The following is a 22,088-nucleotide window of genomic DNA, read 5'->3' as shown; positions in this document are numbered from 1 at the left end:
ATGAAAGAAGACAGGAATATTCACCTGTTGGAAATGCACATCCCTTCACCAAGTGTGCATGGTCTGAAACGCTTACCTTCAAATTAATCTCTTGTGTTTCTGCATAAACTTGAACAACTTTCATCATCTAAAAAGGATACCAGAGTCAAAAAAAATGAAATTATAATCCTTTCTAAAGTTACGAGATTGCATAGGATTGGATGACTAAAGTCAGCCATAACAACAACACAGTTTGTTATGGTTTGTTAGCTTTAGTTCCCAAACTTAAGCAGCAGGTTTAAAACAGCCTTAGGTGGTAAATAAACCTTCAACAAAACACACAACTTTTGTACAAGTGGCTCCCAGCCATTTGCTACTCATCACTGCTTTCTTCAGGATAAATTGGAGTTGCCTGGACATGATTGTGGGAAAGTCTCCTTTGGAGGGAAGAGCTCCAGGAGATCGCTTTCCTGGGGATTACCCCACTTGGATTTCTGCTTTGGAAAAGCATTTGGCTTAGAGGCACTCGACATGATGCTGCTGTGAGAGGTCAAAGTGACTCAACTTTTGCCATGAGCCAGGCAAGCTGAAACACGTTTTATTTGTTTTTTAAAAAAGTAAGAAAAAAATCACCACATCCCTCAGTCCTTCCTCCCTTGTTCTACTCTGGTCTCTAAGAGCTGCAGCATGCTTTCCTCTACAGTGCATGCTTCATTAATTCCCTTGATTGAGAAGTTCACATAATTACCTCATGAACTTCCCTTAATGCAGGGACACGAAGGAGTCAGGGCTGTCAAAGTCCCAAATGCTTCTGAGCAGCTCCAGCACCACATCACTGACCCTGATTTTTCCTAGTTTGGTTTTAATTGTAGCTTTGTGCAGTTCCTTCAGTTTCCTTCTGCACAGGGCCAGAAATGCAGCCCAAACACTGCAAGTTCAGGTTACATTTTAAGAAATATTGGCTGCATTTCTAAGGTCAGAAGAAAGCCATTCCCTGTCATCCTTGCTTTAAAGCATTTCAAAGACCAGGAACCCTCTTAGCTCCCTACTCAGTTTCAGCACAGTATCACCTTTTTTTCTGATATTTAGATTATTTTTTCCATTGCTCCACAAACAGTAACATTCAGGTCATTTACCTCCCCAAGTCACATTTCAAGTGTACGGGATATTTCATTATCAGATGGGATCATTGTAAAATTAGTAAAAAATATGACCCCATACCCAAGTTATGCACTGAAAACTGATTTTTGTGAGAGCCCAGCTACCAAGGAGTTCAAGCAGGAAGGTTAAAAGCCATAATTGCCACAAAGCTTTGTTGGATTCAACCTATGTGAGGAACTAAAACAAGAATAACTTCAAAAAGACAGATTTCTCCTTAGTAGAGGAAATTTCTCAACAGATTCCACCATGTTCCACAAGTGTAAAACAATTACCTGGGCAGCTTGAGACACTTTTAAGTACTCTTGGTTGTCTTTATGGAACTTCCTGAGAACTTCTGCAATCAATCTGATGCACAGTAACCAGGTCACCCTGCTCTTCACTCACAGACACCACTGAATGCATTTCACAAGTTCCCTCTGCTCTCCCAATTTAGCTAAAAATAAGAAGTAATTCTGCAATTGCCTTGAGTTTTGTTTGGTTTTTAAGTGTCTGATTCAGCATCTGCTCCAAAAGCAGAAGTTACAGCTGAAAGCAGAGCCTTTCCTGGGAGAAGCTGCACAACCAGGTTGAAATAAATCTTCATCTAAAATTACAGATGATGTTTAGATTGGAAGTTAACATACTTCATTAAACCTTTCACAGTTCTTGAAGATCAACCGGACATCAGCCACGAAGTCCTCGGGGGTCTGGTAGTGTTGGGAATGCTTCTTCTGCAGTTTCTTCTTCACCGTGGATAAATCCATTGGTTTCTTTATGATTTTATAGTAGTTTGGTATCTGTAAAAATCCAACAGTGATTTATCACTGAATGGCTACAGACTTCACAGCTGAATTTCTACACTGAAGGTATCAATCCCTTAATCTCATCACATACTTCAGGCATGTTCAGCAAAGCAGAACAATTTCCTTTCCTCAAACTGTTTAAAAAGTTATTTGTAAGAATATGGTGTGACAGGACAAGAAGGATTTGCTTTAAATTGAAGGAGGGTAGATTTAGATTGGATATTGGGGAGAAATTCTTCCCTGTCAGGGTGGGGATGCCCTGGCACAGGCGCCCAGAGCAGCTGTGGCTGCTCCTGGATCCCTGGAAGTCTCCAAGGCCAGGTTGGACAGGGCTTGGAGCAGCCTGGGACAGTGGGAGGTGTCCCTGTCCATGGCAGGGGTGGCACTGAATGAGCTTTAAGGTCCTTTCCAACCCAAACCACTCAGGGATTCTTTCTAACCTTCAGTGTCTCTCATGGCACAGCAAAGCTTTGCATTACACTTACTCCTCTTACAGCTGAAAACACAAGAGGCAAAGCAGCTTCTTCCCTCCTCTCATTCAAAAGTTTGTCCGAAAAGAAACAAAAAGCTCTCCTAAAGCATTTTGAGTTTCATGGGTATCCTGAGACATCTTGTTCCAATTCAATAACTGCTAATTGGAATTATTTTTAAATACCTTTTTTTGACATTGGGAGTGAAGCATCTGCCTGGAGCAGCTCCAGAATCAGATGCTCTCCCTCTCAGACCCATGAAATGCTGGATGACTGACAGAACTTTTTGACTCATCAAGGGAGACAAGCTCCTGTGAAAGCAGTCAGTTCCTTCCCAAATTCAGCTCCAGACTCTCAGGGTTATACCAAATATAAACCACAAGCTGTTTTGCAGGAGACTCACCGAGGCTGGGACTGGCTCTTGGAACTCAATGCTCAGCTCGTGGCAGTACAGGTAAAGCAGGAGGCGTTCACATTTCTTATAAAGAAATAAACAGGGTCAGATTAATATTCTTAATTAAACCCTGTCCCAGAAATTCATACCACTCTACTTTAAATAGGTTTGTACTTTAACAGCTTAGTACTAGAAAATTATAATGCAACCCCCTCAACTTAATTAAAAAAAGGTAAAGTTCTTGGGAGGGCAGAGTTGAGAGGCAGAACCCCATTTACTGTTCACAAATTTCCTCTGTTTTATCCCTCCTAACCAAAAGCCTAGAGCTGAAGTCAAGCACGGAGAGACATGCTAATATACTGCAAATTAAAAAATTAAATACCAACTACAACCACTTTTACTGCTTTTGTCCAAAAACAACCACATGTAACAGAAAGGGACTGAGCTGCAGATTTCTCTCTTCCCCACAAGACAAAATTGAACAATCCGAAAGCAGAGCCAGAGTGTTTCTATAAATTCCCCTGTTGAAATATTTTTCCTTGCTTTGCTTGTAATTCCTTTGGAGGAATTTGATTTGATAATGCTCTTAACACTACACAGTGTTAAAAATAAAAAAACAGCTAAAACTTAAAACTAATTTTGATTGTCAAGGTCACTGAAATTCCCCAAGAATGCACTTGAATACTGCCTCTCACAGAATGCACATCAACACACCAAGCTCACACAAATATTTTATGAGGGTGACCAATGCTTAATGCAAAGGACTTTTCATTAAGTGCATGTTAAATGATGTTTTTAAATACAGAATTTGTGTTAATGCTAAATTTTAGCTCCTAAGTGACTACAGTTCCAATGAACCAGGGCACTCCCACAGTCACCAACACCTGGAGATGTGGCCACAGCAGGAAAAATCTCATTAATCATCTCGAGTTGTTTTGCAAAGCCATAACTACATTTAACTTGCTTCAGCCAAAACAAAACCATCTCCAGTCAGTGGGGGGTAGCTGATGTAGGAAAGCACTTTTTCCTGGGAAGCAAATTCCTGCAGGTTGGAGACTCACCCTTTGGTCCACAGGACTCAGGCCTTGTGCTGTCTTCCCCTTCTTGCTGTGCTGGGAATTGTCACAATCATACTCCACTTCAGGTTTGCTCAGGTCTCTGCAGAATGTACATATCCACTCTCCACTAAAGAGAAAAACACAATTATTCCAGACATCCAGGGATAAATTCTCATCAGTGATGACTATAAGTAGTTTTTATTCACTCTTAAAGATTCACATTCTACTGCAGTAAAAACGTGGACACCCAAAGCTAAGGAACGACCCTTAATGCTCACAAGAATTCTCTCAGTCAATGCCATTTTTCCTGCCCTCTTATGATGCCTTAATACCTCATTAACACCTTTCTCACCTTGCCTTAAAATTAATTTCACACAAGAGAATCGCATTGGGAGACCTTACACAAACTACAGATGAACACAACAGGATTCTGCTATTAGATAAACACAGATCAGCTACACACAAACAACTTAGACAAGGCTTTGGGAATGTCATATTTCTGTAGTATAAGAAACCACCCAGAACAAGCTGATTTTGGAGGAAACACCAGTTTAGGTTCTGTGCACAATCTCAGCCCACACGGCAACACTGCTGCTGGTACCTGGGGAAGCTGAGGAGTGTGGGGACGTGGCAGGTGAGGTGGAACACCTTGGGGCACTTCTCACAGCACAGCAGGTCCCCCCCGTTCTGGCACACAGCACACCAGTCCTCATTGGGGTCGTCATCCTTGTTATTCCCTTCTCCTGCCACTCGGGCCGAGCGGTGCATGAGGCTCCGCACCGGCGATTTCCCGTTCACCAGACTGTGCCCAGACTGTTTGCAGCTCTCACTCAGATCTGCTGGCTCTGTCTTCACGTGGTTTTCCAGGCTTCCCAAAGCTTCCAGTTCACTCTCCAGGTGTAAGTTAGTGGACAGTGGTGGTGTCAAGCTGCTCTCGGGGCTGCTGAGCTGGAATGAAAGTAGCACACTGAAAATCAGAGTTGATTTTACGGCAGCATCTTTCTGCCTGTGGTGGAATTCAAAAGCCTCCCACCATTCAAAGGTACCATGCTCATATCCCAAAAAAAACCACTGGAAAACATGAGGAAGAGCTGAGTTGCACACAGTAAAGAAAACTGCTTTTTCACATGTCCTTTCTTAGAAGAACACACTCATTTCTTCTGATATAGAAGATGAGAAATGCTACAAGCCAAACACACTAAGTCATTAAAAGCTGTTAATGGCAACTTCATTGTCATTAGGAAAAATCCTCAACTCCAGCACCCTGCTCCCTGCACACATTCCTGGTCAATCAAGCATCATTGGAAAACACTGAAAAATAGTAATTTGCTAATTATTTAATTTATACTTTGGTCTAAGAACTTCTGACTGACTGGAGGTTTTCTGAATGCAATTACCTATGTTGAAATGTCCACTATCAATGGGTGACTCACAGCTTTTATTAATTAGGGACTAAAAGCAGCAAATACACTCTATAACAGTTCATTTTAATAGGTAAAGATAAAATTTACATTACAGACCATCCTGTGCCTGGCAGAGCATTACCAGGAAGACAATATGTCTTAGAACGAAGCTTTAGAGTAAAAATGCTTTTTTTTCTTTTCCTTTTCTTTTCCAAATTCTTAAACATGCAGCCAGGAAAACCACAACACACTGGGCACAAACTAACTTTACCATGCAAGCACTTCTTCTGCCATCCTCTGTTTTTTCCTGCTTTACTGTTCCTGAGAAACTGCAGATCTCTTCCTCTGTGCCTGGCTCTTGCTTTACTTTCACTTGGTCAGCCTTGAAGCCGATGCCAGTTTTGTCAGCAGTCCTGCCTGAGGAGCCACAGCTGCAAAGACATCAGCATATCATGAGATAAATAAGAGGATAAATCAACAGGGCAAAGAAATTCAGGTAACCTTTCTCAAGAGAAAGGCAAAGGCTGTTAGAACATTTACAACAGCTCCAGTTTACAAGATACAGAAGAATCATAGCACAGGGAAAAAAAATTAAAAATATAAATCTTCACATAAGCATTCTTCCATTCCTCCATCACAGTTATGGCAAAGCACAATTTGCCAACTGCCAATTCCTTTTTGGAATTCTTCATGTCTGACTTTTTTTAGCCTGACAGTGTTAATGTGACACTCACCTTCCTCTGCTGCCTGTGCTGGAGGTGCTGGGGGGCCTCACAGGAGTGTGGGAGTTGGATAAACCTGCAAAGAAGCAGCAGAGAAGCTGATTTGGTACAAGTTTACATTCACTGACTAATGCTGACTAATCCCAGAAGTGTTGCAGGAATATCCTAATTTACTAAGTCACCTAAGGCAGCTGTTCTTTCAGTCTTCTGATCACAACAAATCTAGCACATCACACTAAATAAAAAAGTGACAACAGTTCTTAGAGTCCCAATAATTATTTCACCTAATCCAAACAGTGCTAAAGCCTTCAGACCATTACATCCTCAAATTTTATGCACTGAGAGCCACCAATAAAGTCAAAAAAGCAGCCTCTGCATGGTTTGCAGGCAGGTTTTGAGAAACCCAGGAAGCCCCACTGCTGCACCCATTCCTTTACAGGATCTTACAAGTCTTGTAGAGAAAACCAAGAGAAACATCAAGTCCCAGAATGGTTTGGGTTGGAAGGGACCTTAAAAATAACCCAGTGCCAGCATCTGCCATGGCAGGGATACCTCCCATCATCCCAGGCTGCTCCAAGCCCTGTCCAGCCTGGTCTTGGACACTTAAATGAATCCAGGGGCAGCCCCAGCTCCTCTGGGCACCTGTGCCAGGACATCCTCACCCTCACAGGGAAGGATTTCTTCTTACTAACTGAAATAATCTCTTTACTCATAGAAATAGAGATTTTCAATGTTTAAATAGCTCAGAATTAGGTACTGGTGACTTTGTTCACGTGCATAAGAAAAGCTCTACCATTAATTAGTTATACTCAGAATGACCCTGCCAGGGCCTCTATATGGATCTGCAACACTGCATCCATGTGCTGGCAGTTTGTGTCTATAAAGACATTTTTGAAGGACGGTAAAATTTAAATTTCCAGAAGAATCTATTTCTGAGCAAAACAAACTTTAAATAAAACATCACTTCCCTTCTGGCAGGAAGAGAAGGCAATTATTTTCAACTTAAATATCAGAAATACCCATCACTTTCTGGATCTCTAGAAGAACCCATCAGATTTACCTGATGACCCTGGAGACAGAGCTGAAGGTCCTGGGGAGGGATTCATGGTGCTTGTAGGCTGTGGGGGGAGGTGGCTGCCTGTGATGTATCTACTTAGCAGATTATCTAAACTGCTGGAACCAGCATCTTCCAGCTAAGAAGGAAAACAAAAATCTGAATCAGAGAGGTCTAATTCAACTTTCATACCAGTTCTATCCCTTTAAACTGTGATCAATATCTTTACTAGAATTCCCTCTCCCTTCAACGGTTCAGGACATCAGCAAATACTTTTATCAGTTTCATGCAGAGATCAGGCTTTCAAATCAGAAGCTTCAAGTAATGTTTTTCAAAAGCTCCTAAATCTGAGTTTTTCCAGTATGATCCTGAGCTGACCGACACAAGGTCACTGCAAACTTTCTGGTTCCCAGCTGCTCAGTGCGTTGGTCACACTGGTGTTGTGTTAGTCATGAACTACCAGATTACTGAGGCTGCGAAGGTTATTCCATAATTATGACATTAAGGGAAGCCATAATCTTGTCTTTCCTTAACGAGATGGGAAATCTCCCACTCTCACTTTTCAAACAGATTTTAGTACCTGTTAAAGCCAAAGAAACAGGGACCCTGTTGCTATAACTGATTAAATGTGTTAACTGCAATAATGTGTTTGAAACACTGTGCATTCCAAGTAGGTTTTAATGACTGAGCCAGCAGCCTGAAGGACTAACACTTCCTATCCACTAAAAATCCAACTAAAATCCACAACAGCTATTACATGAATGGGTATAAAAAGAAAAGTATCTTAGCAGAATTCTGCATTTTCAGTGCACCTGGAAGTTGCATGGTAATGCTTTGGACTATCCCACAATTTCTAATCTGGTATCTGATGAGCTTCACACACTCAGCTGAAGCAGCCACAACCACTCACACTGGTGTTTGGTTCTAAAGCCTCAGCACTGCAGATTGCTCACACTGAGATGGGATTCCTCCTTCCCCACCATTCTCACATTAGTAAATGAGCTGCAGCCTCCTGAGAAGGCCCTGAACATTTAGGAACTGCAAAGTTTTCAAAGATATTCCAGCAGATCATCTTGGATGAAATTTATTTTTGTTTCCTGTATCGTGACCAAACCTCCTGGGTTTTACACAAGCATTTCAATGGAAAGATGCTGTTCTCAGGATGAAGCCATCATCCTCCTCCCCTCCTAAACACTCCTGCAGAAAACACATTACTTTTACTTCCTTTGCCTCCACATGAACATCACATTGTGCTTTTCCCCTCTCCAAATGAGCTCGACTTCTACATCTACCTCAGCCTGTTTCCCCTCTGTGGGACAATGGGACATGTCCCCTCTGTGCTTCCTGTTCCTTCTAGGAATATTGAAGAGAAACTCCAGGCAGCTTTAACCCTGAATAAATCACCCTTCAGGGCACTCAAAATAATACATCACTATTAATTATTCTACTGATATCTTCCCACAAGATGGTGTTGCAGAAGAAAAGAAGTAAACACCGTTCATGAGATTAATTAAGGGTTAATTTTAAGGGTTTAATTTTAATTTTTATTTAAGTCTTAATTTTACTACAGGACACATTAAATATTGATTAATCTAAAGGCTACCAGGGAGAGCAGGTCAGCCCTATATGGATAAACCAGCTACATGCCTATTTTAATTATATGTTGGAGTCAGAGGCACAGAGAGTGTGCCCTTATCTCTAATACCTGGCTCTGACATCCAAGAAAGCACTGAATTTCATATAACATTCTGAAAACAACTGTTAAAGTCAAATAGAAAAACTAAGAGTGTAAGTGTGTAGATTAGAAAGTTTTCTTAAGTCACTGGGTGAAAAAGTTAGAGTTTAAAGTAGTTTAAAAAACCGAAGACAAGACGGAGGATTCAGGGTGTTGTCTCTTGTCCTTCTTTCTTCTTCAAGAGGTTTTTGGGTAGTAGTAGGTGATTGGATAGAAAATGCCGCAGCGCAGCACACAGGTGTTGGATCATTGAGTCACTAAGAAAAATCATTTACTTGGCATTTGTTAATTAGGTAAATAGACATAAAAAACCTTGAAGAAGTTGCTTGTTAGCCATTTTGCACCTTTCTATCTTAGTGCATATAGCTCCTTGTACCTTGTGTATATATAATATAGATAAAAGAAGAATAAACAACCAAGTCTGAACAAGAGAAAACTGCCTCTCTCTCATCAATCTCAGTCCAAGGGGAAAAAGAACCCAACCACGAATGTCCTATCAAGACAATTCTCCAACTTGGAATGATAACAACACAATTCCATGGGCGAGTGCTGGTGCTGCTACAAAAGCAGAGAGAGAGAGGGGAGCTGCACTGACCTGGATGGGAGGGATGTCCGGCAGGGAGGGCAGGTTCTCCGGGTTGGTGACGGACGGGATGAGCTCGATGGCCGACACGGACGGGCTGGTGGGGCCGCGGTTGGCGCTGGCCATGGTGGCTGTGGTGGGGCTGGTGGGGTTGATGGTGGTGTTGTGCACGGAGACCACCGGGAAGGGCCCCGCATGGCCGGGGTTGGAGTGCTGGGGAGACACAGACACGGGGCTGGGTCATGGGGCCCTGGGGAGAGACCTCAACCCAAGTGGGGCAAAACTCACAACTAGCATAGCACCTGCCAGCACTGAGGGCAGAGCAACTGCTATTCTTCTTCACTTGGAAAGGAAAAAATACTTTATGTGGCTGGATTTTAAACAGACAGCACTTCTTCCACCAAATTATTTCCTATATAGTTGTGTTTTCTTAAAGCAGTTACTTCCTCCAAAGATAACTTTAGAGTTTACATGTCTAATTCTTTTTTCTAAGATAAAATTAACTGTTTCAAGTAATACAAAGTCACTTTTGGTATTTCAGTCACATTAACGTTCACTGTCAAGGATTTTTATTCTTAATGGCATGCAGAGCTCTGCATCAATGCTTCAGGTGTGAATTTGAAAACACTTCAGCAGCTGATTTAATCAAAACCCCTCAACTACATCCCTTTGAACTTCACTACTCCTCACTGTTCTCTAATAAACCTCTGAACGTTCTTTTTCAGCTGAATGCCACTGAAAAGTGCAAAAGGAAACATTTTCCTTCCCAGAACTAAACTGCAATACAACACTGGCTTTCATTTCCACCCCTAAGGTTTGAATTTCCTTACGTTCAGCAAAACTGTCACAGCACAGTAATGCAACATGGAATAGAAGCATATAAATGTGTGTAGCTGTGAGCTACAGAGGGACAGATAAACACATTTACAGCTGGAGGTACCATCTACTGGAATGAAAGTCTGGCACAATGGCACAAATGAAGCGTGTACACAGGATATACTTGTCTTTGAAGGTGAGGTTGCATCATGGAGTATTGAGGTCCATTGTGGCGTGGGATTCCTGGTATACGAGCAGCATTCTGAGCCATTCTCATCTGATGTGCTTGGAAAGCCCCACAGTTCATGTTACCCCTCTGCATGGTCTGCATGCTGATCAACCTGGGAGGCTGCAAGGGTTTGGGTTTTTTAAAATTTGTACTTTCAACATGGAGAAAAGAAGCCCATCTCTTTCCACAGCAGTAGTAACATAACATCAAGCAATTAAAGTATCTCAAATCTCAAAAAGATTTTAGTTTATAAATTTCTTTGTAAGTTTAGATTTGACAGGGCAAGTTTAAATCTCAGTGTTATGGTGAAAGAAGGTGAAATAAGAACACATAAGGGACTCACCTGCTGCTGCAGGACTTGGGGGCTGCTCTGCCTGGGCACGGATGTAGATGGTTGGGCCATTCTCATCTGCTGCAGCTGCTGGTGTTTTTGGGCATACACTTGCTGCTGCATGTGCTGCAGTCGAAGCTGGGCCAGATTGATTTGTCCTGGAGCTTTGTTGATGTGGTTTGTTCCTGGAGGAGTTTGCCCAACCACTACATTGGGAGTGTAACTAGGGGTTGGTTTATTTTCAATGACCAGGTTACCTAAAAAAAACCCAAAAGCAGCAATCAACAGTTATGTCTCATCATCCTCCAAAGGTTGGCATATGTGGAATATTCAGATGTTTCTAATGCAGTTTTCTCAGCACAATTTAAGTTTGAAATTACCTCTTTATGTCTTCAGTAACCATACACGATAAAAGCAAAAAGAGAATTCAGACTACAAGAACTGCAAAATTAAAAACATGATCTGTGAGGGAAGAGTGCACAGCCTGAAAGCCACAGCAGACAGAAATGACTTCTCTGTGTTCACAAGAAATGGACAAGATGAGAAATAAACAGAAAACAAACATGTTGAACATGAAGTTTCTGTGTCTAAAGACACAAAGCCTGGGAAGAGATATTTGAGTGTCCCACCACGGAATGACTTCAGACAGGTTCCACAAACATGAAACAAAACATTGCTACAAGCAAGTCCTGTCTTGCTCCAAAGTCATGGACCATGTTGCCTCTCCCTGTCCCATTTTTGTATGGAAAAGGCAAAATGTTGATTTTTGACTGTGAATGTGTACTCAGTGGAATCTGCAAGTTCCTTTTTATTAAGGTTGACAACTTCCTTTCTGTTTCCTGTCTGCCCCAGAGAATAAATATCCTTGACTGAAGACAGGAATACCCCAACCTGGATGATGGACTCAGAGCAAGAAGTGAGTGCATACAAAAGTTGGTATTTTTATCAGATTTTCTTTGAGATTTTTATCCAACAGAGAAGTTCACAAGCAGGTGCAAACAGGTACCCGTCTCACTGTATTCTGCCCTCTTCTCTCATTCAAAACCTGTGCTTTGCAAACTCAAAGTGATTATATTTAATATACTAGAAATGACACAGGTCTAATGTCCAGTCCAGAGAAGCTGTGGCTGCCCCAGCCCTGGAAGTCCAACCAAGGCCAGGTTGGACAGGGCTTGGAGCAATCTGGGGTAGTGGAAAGTGTCCCTGCCCATGGCAGGGGGTGGAATGAGATGACTTTTAAGGTCCCTTTCAATGCACACCATTCTGTGATTAGGGCCTTTCCTAGAACCATTCCCACTGGAAAACAATATCCATTTAGAGAAAGCTTTGCTAATAGAAAGAACAGAGCAGATGAGGAGAATCTGGACTGGATGGGTTATGTCAGGAGAATTTTGTCTCCTACATTAAGAGATGTATTGCACTGCACTCACTCCTGCTGGATGAACACCCTCAATTCAAGAGTTTTCCCAATATCACAGAATTAAAAAACCACAGTTTTCTCACCCAAATTGACAACATTCTTAGCCCAGAAGGTGGGGTCACAATGGAAGCGGATGGCTCCATTGGCAGCTGGGACGGGATCGCACCGGGCCTTCAGGATGTGCCGCAGCTGGAACGTTATCTAAGAGAAAACAAAAGCACTCTGCTGCTGACAAAGAAATCAATAATGAGAAACAACAAGTGTGTGTTTGCCCCGAGAGTTTAGGCCATGGAACACCAGCAAGGACTGGCAGCAGCAACTTTGGTTCATAGTCTGGAAAATTCTCAGTTCATTGGGAAAACCCCACATTGCACAACTTCTTTACTTTGAGGATTGCAGAGCAGCACTTCCACCACAACACTACTGCAATGACTCCAGTGAAACACTGAGGTGCCTTCACCGAGCTGACCCCATTCCTTCTACACTAACACTCCCTAAACCCTTATGGTAAAGAGTGAATTTGCTTTGCTCTGTTTTAAGATTTGAAGATACGGTACCACGAAGGGCCATGATGGACCCACATGGCAGAACTGGGTGTATCCTTCGGATTACCAACATTTGACCTCATTTGTGTCTTAATCTCACTATGGATACATTTGATTCCCCTGCCCCTCTGTGTTTGTGGCTCAGGACATGTTCCCAGACTGTGAAAGTTGGTGTGAGAATGACGGTCTACAGTACCAGTGGTGAGCACACCTCTGGGTTTACAGGTGAACGCCCCTGCCCATGCAGAACTGGGTGTATCCATGGCAGGAAAAGTGAATTACTCTTTTGGTTACCAACACTTGACTTCGTGTCTTATCTTGCTCCAGGTATACTGGAATTTTTCTCCTCTCTGGACACAGGGATTGAGACAGAACTGCACAGCCAAGCATGTGCAGCCACACGAGGAGTGGCTGAGAGCACTCTGTTCTGCTGGAGAAGAGGGGCCTGAGGTCAGACCTCACTGAGGGCTGCAGCTTCTTCCTCAGGAGCAGCAGAGGGACAGCTCTGATCTCTGTGAGCAGGGACAGGAGCCAGGAATGGCTGGAGCAACGTCAGAAGAGGGTTAGGTTGGATCTCAAGGAAGTTTCTTCCCCCAGGAAGAAAAAAAGCACTGCCCAGGCTCCCCAGGGAATGGGCACAGCCTGGAGGCTGCCAGAGCTCCAGGAGCGTTTGGACAGTGCTCCAGGGATGCCCAGGGTGGGGTTTGGGGTGTCTGTGCAGGGCCAGGGGTTGGACTGAATGACCCCTGTGAGTGAGTCCCTTCCAGCCCAGGGGATTCTCTGGCTCCCAGCCCCATGGTGCCCTCACCAGGCGCTTGCTGTAGAGCAGGGCAGTGCTGCTGCCGCTCGCGATCGCCCAATTAGTGAAGTTCATCACATGCTTCACTTGTCGTGACAGACCAGTGATGTCATTCTGCTGCTGTATCAACTTCATCTGTCTCTCCTTTGTTACATTCTGCAAAGAAACAAACTTTATTACAACTGGGCTTTCAGATGTAGGAGGAAAACATAAATTGCTGTCAGGTTTTGGATCTAAAGGAAAACAGCCCAAGAAAATTTTAAACAAATGTTTCTTTAAACAAGAAAAGCCAAAATTCATGTAATTTTACATTATTTCTTTTACTAATGATCAAGTTACTCTATTCTTCCAGGAACATTTGATTTCCTTGCCATATAATTGTTCCTTAAGCAGGAAAAATCTATTGTGATTCATCTGATCTTAAATTTTTCATGGCAGCCTGGCCATATGCACTGAACCAACTTCATACAATGGATTTCCTCCTTTCAGATAAAACAAGTAATAAGTTAAATTTTCAAGGATTTTAATAAAAGTCAGAATGCAGTTATTCATAATGTGCCATCTGGAAAGGATGCTTGAACTCATGGTCTCCTTTATTATGCTATATTATACAACTTTAAATACCAGCATTACACCTTCATGTACAAATGAAACTGCTCTGTCTGTTCTTACATGAACCTTAAAAAGCTATTTGAGGAAATAATTAAATTATACACACCTTAGAATTATGTTATAATACAGAAATATGGCAAACAGAGCATGAAAAGGAGATTTTCAGACACTTCTTTACAATGAGTGCAATTTTGAATATGAGGCATAGACACCAAACTGAAGGAGCTATGGGCTTTAATGAGAGGAGAAACAAGAGATTTAATTCCACCATGCCACTCAGAGGCAGTTTCAGTACCACAGCACCTGCAGTCACACCAAACAAACCATTTTCAAATATGAGTCCTCAATAAAGGACTGGAAACTCAACACCACCATTCCTTTTTATTTCAAGTGTACCTCAAGGTGCTGTAGGAGAGATTTTCCCTTTTTATTGATTTCATTGATGAGGGTGAATATAGCCACTTTGATTTCCTGTTCTACTCGTTTGTTGGTTTCATTTACTTCTTTTATCCTAAAAAACAATAACAAAAAAGCAGTGGATTGTCAGGCATTTTACACTTCACTGCCAAATACAAATTCACAACTAGTTTTACTTCAAGTATATGAAAGTCCTTGTAGTTTACATACTTTATATAGAGAAATATAGAGAAATAACCAGCCAAAACCACATGTGTCTGTATGTACATTTACACATTTATATCCAAATTCTGTCACTCACTATGAAAAATTTATATCTGATGCTTTAAACTTTTAAGATAATTTATATTAACCAGAAAAGAAATCAACCTTGAATTTCAAATTAATTCCTCCCTTGTAACAAAAAGGTTATTACAGACCTGTAATTAATACACAATAAAGACATAAACACTTCACTAATTATGTGCCTGGTATTAGTCTAGATTATTCTCTTGTGCTTTACTACTACTGGCTGTCAGATTTTTATACCCTCTTCATCACTGCCATTCTTCCTCCGTTTTAGTGCATTTGCAGCTTCTTCACATTCAAGCAAATCATCTTGAGCTCTGCCCACAGAATTTGAAATAGTGTTTCTTAAACTCATGGAAATTCTGGATTTATTTGATCCTTAATCTAATGAGATTACATTGCTGCAGAACCTTAGCCATGAGCCAATGGAAGATGTAAGTTGTCCTTTTTTTAAGAGCTTTTTTGCTGCCAGATGAAGGATCTGATGTCACTCAGCCACAGGACCAATACTCACTGTCTGATGATGAACATGCTGGGGTCAAAGCCCTTTAAAGCACTGTCTTGGGTTGCAATGCAGGATGTAACCTAAAGTTTGTATTCTATTACCATTTCAAAACCAGGTGGGACAGAGTTCTTTATCTCTTCCATGACCCATCCTCCCTGCAGGGGGATCTCTTCTGTTAATGGGCCATTGAGCCTCACTGCCGGACTGATACAATTCCATCATCCCATTGTGAGATGCTCCACCCAGTGGGAGGAGCCAAGCATTCCTACCTGGATATAATCTGGGATTTAGAGCACCAGAGTCAGCCTTTCTCCACTGGATTCCCAGAGGAGACCGGACCCATTTCACCACTACTGAACCTTCAGAGGAAAACTACACCCATCTACAAGATCAATGCTCCAACAGAACCACATCTGTCACCCCAGGACTGCAGCCACCATTTAATGGGACTGCTACCAACAGTCTGCCGAACAGAGTGTCAGGCTGTACTCTGACTCTGTTGTTTTCCTTTTGTTTGTTTTTTTCTTGTACTTCTGCATTTTAATTTTAATTTTCCTAGTAAAGCACTGTTATTCCTATTCCCATATCTTTGCCTGACAGACCTTTGATTTCAAGATTATAATAATTCAGAAGGGGGGGGTGGGGGTTACATTTTTCCATTTTAAGTGACATCCCTGCCTTCCTTAGCAGTCTTTTCAAACCAAGACAGGCACCTGGGACACATGTGGTTTTTCATGACAACCTGGTCTCCCACTCCAAAAAACACCCAACCAACCCTTCATTAAGTCCATGGCATCCACCTTGGCTTTGGTACCCAACAGTTATTCCAGCAGAGCTGTTCCTTCAACACTTCCAAGTTCCACCATCACAGATGATGGTGACTTTGTACCATCTGCCAACACTGGCAACAAGATTGCAATAACTTTCTTTTTCCCATTCCCTGAAGTTTTTACGATGATGGATTTTGTGTCCTACACACCAGCAAAGCAGTGTAATGAATTGCCTCATCTGCACCAGCCATTTGGCTCAGCAGAAAATTGAGATCTTGACACAACTCAATCCCACGCTGCAGAAATTCACTGAAGCCAGAAACTCTTGGGCAAAAAACCTCCCCCATTACAATTTGTTACTCACATGTGCATCACCCATTCCTGGCCTGGAATTCCTATCAGAGAATGTTTTGTGATATTTCTTGAACTTTTAGCTTAATTACTGCCTATGTGACTGCACTTCTGTCTCTTCAAGTGTGTAAAAATTCTATGCTTCACAATAGTGTTGTATTTTGGGACCTTTCAAAGACTTCCATGGAAAATCAGCACATAAAAATACCAAAAAAAAGTAATTTTTATTACTTCCCTCTTCACACATTTGCCTCTGTCATGCTGTATGTTCTTCCTCCCTTACACTGCTTTTTTTTTTAAATGTAGATGGCACCACAAGGAGTTAAAAATTTGCAGAACTTCTCTTTCTATCCGCGGTGCACATCCTCCTCCTGCCCTCGTACTTTCCACCCCCAACTGATGTGTCAGTTTGCAAATGACCTAAAAGCTGCAAAGGCTCACAAAACCACTGAGAATCATGGTGGAATTCCCTGAGCTGCAGCACAACCACGTCACCCAAGTGGGTGCAAAGCCACCAGAGATCACGTGCTCCCTCTGCCTCTATATTCAGTATTTAACATGGCTGAATTTCAGATAACCCTGGAAATCTTAAGTGAAGCTGCCTAAAAAAAACCAACCCTATCAAAACCCCACAACCAACCACAATTTCCTATTCAAATTCACACCAAGTTTTTGTTACAGTTGTCAGAGGCGTTCATAAGGAACATAAAAATATTTTAACATTTCAACCTTTCTGTCACCTAGAGCTAACTTAGAAGAAACCATAGGATGGGTTTTCTTGCCTTTTTTACTTCTTTTTCTGCCCCATCCCCAAAATGTAAGAAATATGGCACATCTTTGGTTCTATTCAAAGTTGTCACTAAAGATAACCTTTAACATTTGTTGTAACAACTTCCAAGACATGCAGAGTCTTGTAGGTGGGAAAATAATCATTATGAATAATAATTAAGATATATAATTAACTCCAATGTATTATTCCAGTCCCATCATTCATCTTACTGTGATTCATTAAAAAACCAGTGAAATAGATTATCATTTTGGGCAACTCACCTATTTTGAACTTGGGCAGCTGCAAAATTTACATAATTCTTCTTCTCAAGAAGTTTGGCCAATAGGTTCTCAATTGCACCCTTCTGGTTCTGAAAAGCTTCTTCCAGGAACTGGTACCTTTTCAACAGGCAAGAGAAGACAGTGATTACCAAGGGGCAGTGGGCTGAAACTCAGGGTTCCCAGTTTAGGTATAAAGCCATGAAATTTTGAAAAAAATACGACAAAACACTGAGAAAAACTAGACTCTGCATAGTCTGACCAGTGTGCAAAATGTTTAAATGCTGATAAAGTCCTTTGCTACTGGCCAGGAGACCAAAACTCTGTGGGAATTACCAATTCCAACCACACAGAGATGCACTGCATTGTTTCCCAGCATAGCAGGCTATGGAACAGGAACCTCAGAGTTTGATGAGGGATGAGGAAAATGCACCAATAGCTTAAACACACATTAAAGGATTCCCCCCTAAAAGAACAACAACCCTAAACTATCCCAAATTGCCCAGTTTTTCAGCTGAGATGACACTGTTCATATTTGACTGCATTAGTTTAATCTGAAGAAAATTTCCCTATTAAAAAACTTCAAGTTTTTTCCACCTCTAATACTTCCAAGTGAAGAACACCAACACTGAGGGAAAATAACAGGATTAGGTGCCTTTTCCTAAAATATTGGAATTAAGAATGCCACAGAAGCAAAATGCCTCTGCTGAAAATGGAAAAGGGGAATTAAAGCAGCTCCATGAATTTCCATGTTTTCTGATCAACTGGTCAAGATCCAGGATTCCTAACAGTCACTTGCTAAGTCTTGTCTTTGCAATAAATAAATTTCATGCTTCTGAAATGTAATTTGTTAAGAACAGGGAAAACTTAAGGTCCCAGAACACTTTGGCAATGTTTTCCCAATATTCAGATTGGCAGAAAATTCCTGCAATTAATGAAGCATTATATAAAGTGCATTCGAAACAACTTACACCATCTCCCAAAGAAAAGGAAGAAGACAATAGTGTTGTTTTCTATCAAAATCCAGAACATTACAATCCAACAGGAAAAGACTGTCTGGATTGTCATCAAACTCACAACCATGATAACAGGGACTCAGATAAAGAATATCATTCACAACAAAAACAACTCTGCTACTGTTAATTCAGTTTGTACCAGAAACAGACAAGTCTGAACTCTAAGAATCCAGATTCTTCAGTCTCAATGCTGGAATTTTGCTCTTTCTAAGAACAGTCTAAAGTTCTTGCAGACAGACAGCAGCATGAGATTTTAGATAGTATAATACTAAAAAGTAGCATTCCTAAGGCCCAAAGACAGCAAAATTTGAAATATTTGGGAACTGCTGATTTTCTGAAATGATTTTCATTAAGTTCCAACTCATATTTTCACTTGAAGGAGAAATGAAAAATCTACATTCAGCTTGTGCTGCTAAAATTTTGCTGTAGCTCATGCTAAAGCCGAAATACTTTTCTTTTTTCAGTATTGTACTTCCAGCTTCCCAAGTGTGTGGACTGGGAACTACCCAAATTAGAGGAATCACACAGGCTGCTAAAAGAATTGTCAGCTTTCTACAGAATCCCTAGCAATCCCTGCCCATTACAAGGGTGAAACTGGATGATCTTTAAGGTCCCTTCCAACCCCAAACCATTCTGGAATTCTATGACTGAAACTCTGAACACTGGACCATGGAGCTACTGAAATGCTGATTCCCCTCCTTTGGTGTAAACTGTTAGGATTTCAGGTAAGAAGAAAACAGGGGATTAAAATCAATTCTTTCTCCACTTGGCATGATTCTCCACAAAATCTCAGCTGTACTTCAGGCAGACAAAGCAGTGCCTTAATCATCTGTAATTCACACCTGCACACAGAACCATATGGAAATATTATTCTGAAAAAAAAAAGCACATTAATAACAATGAATTCTCTTTCTGGAAGAGCACAGGTAGGTAAGACAAGATCCATCTGTTAATCTATTAGCAACATGCATAAAACAGATGCAAAGAAACCAAGTTAGCGAATATATCAAGGAGAGCACCCTTTGTGATCAGGGAGTCATCCAGGATGCTTATGATCAAGCCTATGAAAGAACACAGCAGGAATATTTGAGGGTGTTAATGTTTTAATAAGAATAATTTCAAAAGTAAAAGTTCTCCACAGGCTGCTGTAGCAGTCTGAGAATAATCACTGTTCTGAAAAAAACACCTCTAAATTCGATATTACACCTTTACAGAGAAGAGTTAAGGAAAAGCAGTGGTGCAGTGGTTGATAAGTGTGCTATCTCCAGATTCTCTCTTATAACACTGAAAAAATATTTGTTCAGACATTCAAACAACTACATGACTGCTACAGAGCAGTCTACAGAGCTGCTAAAGAGCAGGAACTCAGAATGTGTCTTAAAGGAGTTCCAACTCTTTTTCTAGCGCAGGCAAATCCAACATTTCTTTTTACTTGGAATGAGGCAACTTTTAACCAACTAAGCCCAAACAATTTTTCCTCTCTGCACTAGAAGAATATACCAATGTAAGAGGCAAAATTTAGACTTTCCTTTACGAAATTCCCTTAAAGACTGTTGCACAATCAAATAAGCCCTTTCAGAAAATTACCTCACCCATGACTCACTCCATCACTTTTGCTTCTTTTACAGTACCAGGTGTTCAGGGCTGCAGGAATTTCCATTCAAATCCCAAACACAGTGACAGCCCTGGGAACTGCCAAGCAAATTAACACCTGAATCACACCAAACCTTCTCAGCCCATCTTTGTTTGGTTCTGATCTTAAAAGACTTGACAAAGCTCAACCAACTGACCAAGTTTTCATCACTCACTCAAGTTCTCCTTTGCAAGGGATGGGTTTCAGTCCAACAAGGACTAAATGCAGCAGAATTTCCAACACAAGCAGCTCACATCAATGCCACTTCATCCTCTGAGACAGCACACCACAGGAGTTAAGACATGGGAATATTTGTACCTGTGTTCTTTGTGTTCCAATAACTGACAGTCTCTGCATGTCAGCCTGTCACAGGTTTCACAGAAAAGTTTTAACTGCTCTTGTTTGTGGACAGGGCAGAAAACAGGACGTTGACCAGATGCTCCCACGGCCTCTGTTTTTAAAAACAAACCATTTGTGCATTTTAAAAGAAAATTTAGACAATCTGAAGAGCAAAACAACTAACTTCCAGTAACAACCAAGAACTTGCAAAGGCGCCTCCAGGTCTGTTCTCATGCTGCAGTTACTGTGAGTACATCAGGTCAGGGGTTGGACTTGATGATCTCAGAGGTCTTTTGCAACCTTCATGACTCTGATTTACTGTGCCAGTGGTTAATAGCTGTTTTCACTTTATTCATTCAAGGAGAAGGAGAAATTCCTCTTTTCTCATGAGCACCCAAAAGGCCCTGTAAGACTGCATACAAACACCAGCACCATGTATATGTGCTCACAGAGATTTAATTCCATACAATTTCACCTCTGACATGCTGAAGGATGGGTCAAACCTCTCAAAACTTTTTATTTTTGACCCCATGGGGTTTTCTATGTTATCCCTTCAAACACCTCATTTAGTCAAACACAACTGAAGTGGGAACTGCAAAGCAAATGTTGCCTGTGTTAAGAGTTACTTAAACCCCCAAACAACAAGTCATGGCAAAAAAATAGTTCTGGGTTTACTAAAAAAGTGCTGCACCGTGTTCTGAAGATACTTCAAGTTTAGCAAAGAGGAAAGCAGCCTTTGGAAGGTACAGCAGGTAAGGTTTAAAACATGAACATTTCCCTCACTCTAACATTCCTGAAGCTGGTTATATCATGCAAGTTATTATAAAGAAAGAGCTGATGAACCTACAGCTGCCACTCACTGAGAGAAATTTAAAATCTCCATGGCACATCTTTGAGTTTAAGAAGAAAAAACCACAATGACCAGCCCTTCCCCACAATCACAATGAACAACATTTCTGATGGAAAGTTTATTTTATTGGAACAGTCACTTTCCAGCCCCTTCCCAGCAGGTATCAAAGGGAAAGCTGAGCTGTAATATCACATTGAGAGTCACAATTTAGCATTCCTTGTAAAAACAGCAGTAATTCTTTTTCAGTCCCTATAATTTGATTGAATTTAAGGGTTTCTCATCTATGAGGCTTAATGCATTTAATCTTAAATGGATAATATTTCTTATTAAAGATATTCATTAAGACATAAAGAGAAGCCTCTCCAAAATGAGGTTTATTTGATAGAGCAAATGAAATAAGATCCGTGTCTGAAAGAACTAAGCTCAAACAGCAAACTTTTTAACTATTACACCATTTTCAGAAAGAAAAGTACTGTTTGTTCCTTTGAAATGATACAACAAAACAATTATGAAGATTTTAATTAATTTTAAATTAATCTAAATGAAGAGAGCAAAGTGTCAAGATTTCTCTTCCTCAGTATGATCATTCTTCAGACACAGACTGTGGAGAACCTACAAGTCTTCAAATAAGAACTTTTAACCCATTTACAAGCAGAATTTTCTAAGCTAAAATCAGATACCCTGGACCTTTTTTGGAGAACATTTCCCACATTACCTCAACAGGCTATACATGAGAAAACCCAGATAGCCTGGACCTGTTCTGAGATGATTTTCCACAT

The 22,088-nt window shown here is 41.1% G+C and overlaps 1 protein-coding gene across 2 annotated transcripts in view; it reads right to left on the bottom strand.

Annotated features, from left to right (window-relative positions):
• Window positions 1–22,088, bottom strand: part of TRIM33 (tripartite motif containing 33) — a 39,271-nt gene that overhangs the window by 4,897 nt on the left and 12,286 nt on the right. The window contains exons 4-19 of one of the 2 annotated variants that reach the window (XM_014258893.2): window positions 20,439–20,571; window positions 17,475–17,591; window positions 14,490–14,604; window positions 13,491–13,637; window positions 12,221–12,338; window positions 10,730–10,974; window positions 10,342–10,506; window positions 9,354–9,554; window positions 7,030–7,162; window positions 5,982–6,045; window positions 5,519–5,678; window positions 4,446–4,792; window positions 3,848–3,971; window positions 2,796–2,870; window positions 1,764–1,916; window positions 77–127 (exon numbers count right to left, since the gene is read on the bottom strand). In XM_014258893.2, coding sequence (XP_014114368.2) covers window positions 77–127; window positions 1,764–1,916; window positions 2,796–2,870; window positions 3,848–3,971; window positions 4,446–4,792; window positions 5,519–5,678; window positions 5,982–6,045; window positions 7,030–7,162; window positions 9,354–9,554; window positions 10,342–10,506; window positions 10,730–10,974; window positions 12,221–12,338; window positions 13,491–13,637; window positions 14,490–14,604; window positions 17,475–17,591; window positions 20,439–20,571 — 2,348 coding nt within the window. The remainder of the gene's footprint in view (window positions 1–76; window positions 128–1,763; window positions 1,917–2,795; window positions 2,871–3,847; window positions 3,972–4,445; window positions 4,793–5,518; window positions 5,679–5,981; window positions 6,046–7,029; window positions 7,163–9,353; window positions 9,555–10,341; window positions 10,507–10,729; window positions 10,975–12,220; window positions 12,339–13,490; window positions 13,638–14,489; window positions 14,605–17,474; window positions 17,592–20,438; window positions 20,572–22,088) is intronic. The other variant, XM_088067071.1, reaches the window with a different exon arrangement.

The sequence above is a fragment of the Pseudopodoces humilis genome, chromosome 26, assembly GCF_049639895.1.
Source record: "Pseudopodoces humilis isolate 2021_Gansu_Grassland_sample_001 chromosome 26, ASM4963989v1, whole genome shotgun sequence".
Taxonomy (NCBI): domain Eukaryota; kingdom Metazoa; phylum Chordata; class Aves; order Passeriformes; family Paridae; genus Pseudopodoces; species Pseudopodoces humilis.
This window is presented reverse-complemented; position numbering and strand designations above follow the sequence as displayed.